The 9,393-nt window shown below is 34.7% G+C and overlaps 1 protein-coding gene across 1 annotated transcript; it reads right to left on the reverse strand.

Moving 5' to 3' along the window:
- Nucleotides 1–1,819: 1,819 nt before the first annotated feature.
- On the reverse strand, nucleotides 1,820–5,796 carry LOC141667584 (disease resistance protein RPM1-like). The gene is made up of 2 exons (XM_074474131.1): nucleotides 5,664–5,796; nucleotides 1,820–5,071 (listed from the first exon to the last, which is right to left on the reverse strand). Exon 2 carries the CDS (start codon nucleotides 4,962–4,964, stop codon nucleotides 2,268–2,270), a length of 2,697 nt encoding a protein of 898 aa, XP_074330232.1. The 5' UTR covers nucleotides 4,965–5,071; nucleotides 5,664–5,796; the 3' UTR covers nucleotides 1,820–2,267.
- Nucleotides 5,797–9,393: the final 3,597 nt, after the last annotated feature.

The following is a 9,393-nucleotide window of genomic DNA, read 5'->3' on the forward strand; positions in this document are numbered from 1 at the left end:
TTCCCTGTCGTAATTAGGGTAACTTGGGGCTGAAGTTAATCATCTTCACTAGTTTTTAAGTGTCATATTTTACTTGGTTGAGTACCGATCCATGAATCGAAAATCTTTTTAGGGCGACAATTGATTATCAGGTCAAGGTGAAGAGACTAGAGGGAAGAAGAAAAGGCAACCAAGAACTTATAAAATCAAAATATGTGGCATCATTTAACAAGCTTTTGCATCTATTATCATTCAGAGTTTATTCTATCCCATAAATCATGCATATCAAACAAGGATCTTTTTATCAACAACGTGATGGGAAAGACTAGGGGCGGGTACGCATAGGGAGAAGGTTTTCGATCTCTAAGCATCATAAAGGAGTACAGGGAATAAAGGGAAACAAAAATGGACCATGTTGCAGAGTTACCGGTTGTTTCATTTCACAGCCTCGCAGGGTCGCGTTTTGATGTTTTCTCTTGCACATACCCACATTCTACACTATGTCAACAGGAGTGCTGCATATCAACACATCTGGTTGCATATCTTACTATATATCTTGAGCCTGGATGAATATGCCTACCAATTCAAATGGTTGCCAAATTATCACAAGTATAAAGAACTGGTGCATAAGTGAAGTTTTTCGGGGAAACTTTAATATCTAATACACGGGGGCAAAGAATTGCTGAGCTTCTTCGCTTTGTTGAAGCAATGGGGGATACAGAGAGTGAGATTGAATCCCAAGCAATTGATGTTTCTTCTTACATTCTTCGACTAAGCTAATTGATGGCCATTAATAAATTCACTGAAAATTAAAAGCATGATTGATGAAGCATGAATTGTTTGATGGGGGTGAAAAGCATACTCTAGGGCCATGTTTGTTTAATGGTATTAAGTAGGAGATATAGTGTTGGTTTGATCTGAAAATAAGTAATTTACGACTTAAAATGAATAAATGAATTATAAGTTATAAGTAGAAGAATACTTATAAGTTATATAAGTGTTTGGATAATTTTACTTATAAGCCAAAATTTTTTTTCTCTTAAATGAACTAAAATAAATAATTATTAAATATAATTATCTAAATTTTTGAATTTTAAGTTAGATTAACATTTAAAAATATATATTTTAAAACTAAGGTTAATAAATCAGCAAAAAATCAAAATAAGTTGAGAAAAAGTATGTCGTTACTAACATTCAATTTATCAGCTTATAAGTTATAAATTCAACTTATAAGATGAGTCGACAAACACTCGTCGATAAGCTGTTAAGGACTTATTAGCCATAAGTAGGTTATAAGTTGGCCGCCAAACAGGCCCATAATTATAGTCCTTTAAATTTTCCAATCTCATGTTTGTTTTGTAAAAAAATAGTGAAGGGTTATCCAAGGATTATAATCCTTTAAATTATCATATCAAATGTTTGTTTTGTTGGAGTAGAAGATAAAATTATAATCCTATCTAATGCTTGGTGAGATGATGTATTGTTTTATCCCCTCCTACAAGTCATTTTTTAAAAGATTATAATCCACTCATTGTTATCCCATATGAAACAAACATAGGATTGAAAAATTTAAAGGACTATATTCCAATCCCAAGTAATATCCACAAAATAAACATAGGATAAAATTTTAAATGATTATATTCCAATCCTACACTTAATTCTTTCAAACAAACTTAGGATATGATTATTTAATCCATAGGACTAATTTTAATGGGATTAGTTATTCCCGAATTATTATCCCAGAATTATAATCCCATGAAACAAATATGGGTTAGGAGAAGAGAATTGAAAAAGCTGATTTTTACTCGGTGCATAACTCTAAGAATGATAATAACATTTTAGAATTGCAGTCATAATTTGGCAAAAAATCAAGAAACTTTCTGGCATCAGACAAATATGCGCACTTTGAGAGTTTTATATGTCTAGAGTGCAATTACTAACGATGTCGGACCCAAAGTTCGCCTAATGACCTTGCATTTGCCAAAAGCTTTGTGCAGTTAAACCTCCACATGATTTAAGAATATCAACTTCACTTCACTGAATTAACCCAATTCCTATAATTGGCATCTCTTTTTTGAACATATTCAGCCAAGGTAAAACTAGTTATTTCAAAAGCAACCAGCAATCAGTGCGCTCCAAGAAACCCAATTCTTTCCAGTCATTTCATTGAATTTTTTTATTGAATTCTTCAGTCGTTACAATTTTGTATACAAGATGAGCAGAAGTTTGTTAGAAAACATAGCAAGTTTACTAAAATTGAGTTTCATTCGTCCGGACCAAAATGTATATCAGCAGACAACTGAAAAGTGCACTTTTGTATGCAAAAGGAATTCTCTCGTCTTCGTGATAAATTCTGCAGGCATGGACTTAACTTGTAGTTTCTGTAGATTAGCAAGATTTTTCATGCCGTTTGGAGGCAACTTCAGTAGTGGACATTTTGCGATATTTATTGTATGGAGGCTCCTCATAGATCCCTCCTCAATACTCGTCCATACCTCGAGTCCTGCCATACTTTGAAGTGAGAGCTCCTTGAGATTAGGGAATCCTGATGCATCAATAGAATGAATGTGGCTTCCTTTGTAGGCATTATATAGTGATAGGACAGTGAGACGGGGAAGACACTGGAGCGTTGAAACCGGGTCATCAATTAACATACAATCCCGCAGGTACAAATACTTCAGAGATTTTAGTCCGCATACCCAACCAAGCAAGTTTTTTATCCATCCACTAATACGTAACTTTTCCAAATTTTCTAAAGGATTTGATGATTGTATTTGGATTTCTTTTCTCCAAGCGCATTTAATGGTCAAGGAGTTCAGGTTTTTCATCATGTCGATAGATTTAGAGAGCTGCAATGACGTTGCTCGACCTTCTACATCACCCACAGATAACTTCAAGAGCTGGGGAAGGTAGGGTAGTCCATACGCAATTTCTTGTGTTAATTTAATTCCTGCAAGTGTTTGGAGATCTTTGCAAAACATGACACTGCCATCAAGCTTCACAAGTCTATTGCCAAATGAACCTGCAAGGAGGAGGTGCCTCAACATCTTGAGGCCATCAATGCCGCCAGGCAAAGCTCTCACACAAGTGTCCCTGATATCAAGGGTTTGTAGTTCTCGCAAACTCTTGATGGTATGGGGAATGTTATAGATCCTTGTACCCCTTAGATTTATATAACGTAACAGGGCAAGGTCTCCAATCGAGTCAGGCAACACATCAATAGGACTATTCTGCAATTCTAGAACACACAGAAATTTAACATTTGAAAATGAGTTCTGCAACACAGAAGGAGTTGATAGGCTGTTGTGTCTAAATAGAAGTAGAGATCGAACTGAGGAAGTATTCACACCAGGCATCAAATTATTGATAACGCCATTTATCACAAGGATACGAGTTACTTTGGATGGAAAAACTTTTTTGTTGGATAGAATGCATATGTAGTCTTTATTCAGTGTTTTAAGAATGAAATGTTGCAGTAGCTGCAGGAGCCTACATGATACCACCTCCCCATTTGCACCCACTCTTGCCACTTCAAGTAAGTTTTTGCGAATTAGATCATCTAAGAGAAGCTTCCCCATTTCCTCTGCAGTCATTCCCAGTGACTGTTGCTCTATAAAGCCCTCTGCAACCCATGTCCGAATAAGCTTCTTGCATGAGATTTCATGATTTGATGGAAAAATGCCACAATAGAGCAAGCAGCACTTTAACATAGGTTGCAGGGAAAAATAACTTACTAAAAGAACCTTTTGGATTATGTTGAATTGAGACAAACTCTCAACAGCTGTCCTAAGTATACCAAAAAACTTATCCCACTCCTTTGGTTCCTTAACGTTCACTGTTGAGAGCATCCCCCCAATTGTTGCAATCATTAGGGGGTGACCTTGACAAATCTGCAAAATCTCCTCCACTAGCGGTTCCACTGAAGAAGGCCAGAGCACATCACCTAGGTCATATTGCTGCCAGCAAATTCGTCTGCGGAACAATACAAGGGACTCTTCAGTAGACAGTGGTTCAAGATGGAGAACGTGCTGGCATAGAACAGCAGAAATTTGTGGGTTGCTAGTTGTCAGAACTACCTTTCCTTTGCAATTTGAAGGCAATGCACGCTTGACATATTCCCAGGCATCGAGCGCATCCAAGTCATCTATAAGCAACAAAAACTTCTTCTCTACCAAGTATTCACTGATTATCTTTGTCAACTCCTCTTCATCCATTCCATCTAGATGCTTCTTATACGACATATCCGGTGAAGATCTGTAAATACCTGTATACATGTCCCTTAAAACATCCATAGTGGGGCGAGCAGAAACATGCATCCAAGCAGCACAGTCAAAATGTACCTTTATAAGATCAAAGACTGTGCTTGACAGAGCAGTTTTGCCAATTCCACCAATGCCGGTTACTGCTACAATTAGTGCAGTATCTACATTTTCGTTAAGCAACCACTCCTTGAGCATTCTAATCTCTTTATCCCTTCCCACCATACAGGCCACAGGGCACTTGCGGGTAAAACTATTTGTATGCCACATTTTTCCTTCACCTACCGATTCTTCCAGTGAACTGATAAAAGGAAGACTTTTCTTAATTTCCGCTTCCTTGAGCTTCTTTGTGGCCCTCTCAAGGAAAAACCCAATGTCTAAATGAGAATTATCAGTACTCTTTTTTTCAGAAAAATAGTTTATAGATTCTCCTACAAGATCCATAAAAGAAGTCATAGAAAATTCTTTTGTATCTCGTTTAGAACAAAAATCACTGTCGATGGCATTTTCTACCTCCCGGGCCAAATCAATGACATCAGTAACCCATTTTTCATATACACAATCTTCCATAATCATCCAATTCCAATCAGCATATTTCAGAAATGGCCTAACTCGATCAAACTCCGTCTGCAGTTTAGTTAATTCAGCTGCCCTCTTCTTGTTCGTCTCCTTCAAAATCCAATCCTCCAATTTTGCAACAAGGTATAAAACTGCAATTTCAGCCATTACTCTATAAACATGCCAAAAGAGTTCCAAATTCCAGAGATGATTTAAATACGATTTTGCTTCTCTCAAACTCTCAAGTATCACTTACATATATAAACCTCCTGCCACTGGATAAACAAGTCAACAACAAAGTAATTAGCACATTTTGTCTAACAGCAAGTCATAAAAACGGTAATGTATGTTACGTTTAAACATATAATACATTTCTTTAAAACACTTCTAAAATGCTAGTTAATAACTTAACTCGGCACGATAAATTATTAGCATAAGCATAATACACATGTAAATTCCTCCTAACACCTTAAAGTTCTGGAACAACAAGTAACTTAACATCCTCTTCATCACAAACTAAAAAGCACTAATTCGAAAATAAAAGTACCAAGTACCTTATATCATCGCGCAATATCGTAAACAACACAAATCAAATCACGACTACAATTCTGAACTGATATTTCAAGAAATCAAGTATCAAACAGTGCCCACCAAAACCCCATCAATCTCAGCTAAAATTAAGCTAATAAAAAACCCCAAGTTAACATTTTTAATAATAATCATCAACAAACATAACAACATATTTAATTACAAACATATAACTATAACGAATCCAGCTTAAACTCAGAAGTGAATGTTCTTGAAAATGATGTAATAAAATCAGCACATGCTTACAATTATAAACAAAAGGGACAAGATTACAATTACCATTAATAAAAACATGTATGTATATCTTTCATCAATGGAGCAATCGATGCAGAATACAAAACAGCATAGGGGATCTGGATATGTACTATTATTTGTACAGTCACGTCAGGTAAGCCAACATTGGTATCAGAATACTTAAAAAGACGTGGCATGAGTCTAAAATTATATTTAGTTTTTTTTTTATTTCTAAATCTCATCTTCGTCATTCTCAAAAATTTGAATAACAAATAAATATATTTTAAATATATTAAATCAAAAAAATTCTTGCTAGAGATGTTTACTCCCGTAAGAAATTCTCTCGTTATTCACAAATTTAATAAATCTAATATTACAAAATTATATTATTTATTAATTTATATTGAATTTAATTTTTTTTAATTTAATAATATAAAAAATTGAGAAAATTACGAGCACAGATTGAAACGATAAGAGAGACGCCAGCTCTCTGCACTCGTCTTCTCCTTTACAAAAGCATAATATAATATAATGGTATAGTGATTTTAAAAATTAGTAAGAATACATATTTATAAATACTTGTTTTCGTAATATTTCATTGACTACAAATTAAAAGAAAAGTTTTAGAATGATATAATATACTAAGTTTTTTAAGGAGAAAGAGGAGAATTTATATTAAATAAAGAAATTTAGGAGAATATTAAGATGATAAGTTGATTTAAAAAGTAAGAAAATTTTTAGGAAATTATTATGATGGTAAGTTGATTTCAAAATCTTAATAAATGATATGGAAAATATTGTAGAATCCTTAGAAGACTTTTAACTAATGATGATAAATATTTATACATACTAGTTTTGTAATAATTTTTTTAATAAAAATTAAAAGATTTTTTTGAAAAATATAATAAAGTAAGTGTTATGGGTAGAAAACTGGGGTGTATTTGATGCTAGAGTTTGTGAGGTCAAAGACTCTATTTGAATGCTCTAGTATTTCGTGACTCAATCTACATTCATAAGATGCCTACATACCTTGCTGTATGCTAATGATCAAGTCAAAAACGTAGTTCTTGTTTATGGGGTGAGACTCCTTATATAGGTATAGAAAGCCTTGAGTTAGATTAGGGTTAGAAGACTTGGTGGACAATTCTCAGACTTAGAATGGATTTTGGAGTCCTAAAAAGCAGGGATTTGCTTCCTTATGAAACTGTCTGGCTTGAGAACTACTCTTTTAAGTGTTTGAATCTGATTTGAACTTGTTTTCTCAACTATAATTTGTGCTTATTTATGACCTACGAATTTAATAATAACTCTTTTGGCATGTGGGCCCTTGAAGCCCAATTAATGCTATATTAATTAATTGGCCTTAATAATCGGGTTTCCTCTTTGAACCAAATCAGGTCTAATTAATGTGCTTTATTTATTACACAATTAGGATTATTTTTTATCCCCTATCATTTGCCCCTCCAACTTCTAGAAAAATATATGAGATTTCGTACAAGTTAAGTTTCCATGTGCCCTTGCAGGGTATCGTTTTAGAGTAAAGTATGCAACGACCTACACATTCACAACGATTTTACCTTTCTTGATGCTTGAATCACGCTTTCTTCTAAGAATGTCAAAATTCTTGAGAAATGGTTCATTGTCCTTTTAGCGGAACAGATTTGAGCTCTGCTATTTATTCAGCACCCCAGATATAATTACTCTCATTGTTCGGGTTACTATTGCAGATAACTAGAAAACATTTTTCTGGATAAGTTCTGCCATTTTCCTACATTTCTGATTTTTTCAATTTTTCTGTTATTTTCGACAAGGATCCACGACCTGGATTTCGATTAGGATCCTAGTCGAAATTTTGGTCAGCTTTTACATCTTAGTCGAAATTGTTCGTCCATGATTCACAACCTGGAATTTAATCTCAATTCGGGTCGAGATCATGGTCCATTTACATTACTCTAGTTGAAGTTATTCGACCAGGATCCATGACCTGGATTTTGACCTCAATTCTGGTCGAGGTCGTGATCCCTTATAAAGATCTAGTCAAAGTTATTCGACCAGGATCCATGACCTGGATTTCGTCCTCAATTCTGGTCGAGATCATGGTCCAATTATAGAGCTCTAGTCAAAGTTATTCGACCGGGATCCACGACCTGGATTTCGACCTCAATTCTGGTCGAGGTCATGGTCCATTTACAGGGATCTAGTCGAAGTTATTCGACCACGATCCAGGAACTAGATTTCGACCTCAATTCTAATTGGATTGGGTCTACGGGCCTTAATTTCCAAATCCTATTTGGATTGGGCTTATGGGCCTTAATTTCCAAATCTTATTTGGATTGGGCCATGACCTTAACTTCCAAATTCTATTTGGATTGGGCCTATGGGCCTTATTCTCCAAATCCTATTTGGATTGGACCTATAGTCCTTAATTTTCAAATCTTATTTGGATTGGGCTCATGGCCTTAATTTCCAAATCTTATTTGGATTGGGCATATGGCCTTATCACTCCCTTTATAAACTTCAAGAACATTATAGAAATCGGGCTTTTAACTTGGGCCTTTGACGGTTTACCTTACTTAAATTCGCCTATATATTAAAGTGAGTGGGATTAATCTTTTCCTCACTTCTCATTTCACAAGTTTTCTCTCAAAAGCTTTAGGAATTTTCAGATGATTCTCCACTTAGCTCTCTGCGGTAAGGCGATTTTCGGCAATTAGATCTCCAATTTTCCGGTTGAAGATCTTCAAATCTTCAAACTTTTTCCAGACATATTCATAATTTTCTTTCAATTTTTCAAGGGTTTCTCCCAATTTCTGGGTTTTGAGGTTCATAATTCCTGGGTTTTATATAACCTTCATAATTTATGGGGTTTTCTGCACTTTACATGCATATATTCATACTTTCTGCACTTTACAACATATATTCATACTTTCTACATATTTTCTGCATTTCTTATTTTTTTCAGATGGCAGACAAGAAAGCTATTCGATTGAAAAAGATGAACGTGGCTAAAAAGTCCAATGTATTCCCCATCCGTTCTAGATACTCTTCTTTGATCGACATGATCAACACTAGGGGAGATGAGTACCCATCTGATGCTCATTTGGATGCATTTGACCACAACACATTATACGATTTGAAAGAGTTGAAGAAGATGAACCTCATTTACATGATCGAGAAGCCCTATGTAAACCCCCAAATCTGGGGTCAGGATTGAGTGTCACTAAACAATCTTTACTTAATGTAGAATAATATATAGATGACCCCTCAATTCCGGATCGTTTAAAGATTATGGTATAAAACAAGAATCTAATCTTCTAAAATTTATATCGACTATATACAATTTTATTACCTCTTTACTAACTTCCTCGTCTTATTTACTATGACATCTCCAACTTCTCACAACTATGATTTCTCCAACTTTGCTGTCTATTAAGAGCTATTCACTTTAATCCTCCTTCGAAACTGACAGAAATAAGAATTCACAAAGCAAGAGGGAACCAAAAATTCCCCGCAATTATATCAAAGAAACTTCTGGAAACAATCTTTAAATGACTAAAAAACATCTTTATTTATTTGAAACGGTTGAGCGAATAAAACATCAGCCCTCATTGACCTTTAATCATAAATCACATTTCTCTGAGAAGAACATCACACAGTTCTCAGATTCATTTCTTGAATCAAATCTTTGTCTGATTTTGAAATTATAAACTTTCCAAGAAGGAATGTCGTTAATGGCGATCAACAATAGATTAGACTGGACACTAGAACCAACATA

Source organism: Apium graveolens, chromosome 6 (assembly GCF_009905375.1).
Source record: "Apium graveolens cultivar Ventura chromosome 6, ASM990537v1, whole genome shotgun sequence".
NCBI classification, from domain to species: domain Eukaryota; kingdom Viridiplantae; phylum Streptophyta; class Magnoliopsida; order Apiales; family Apiaceae; genus Apium; species Apium graveolens.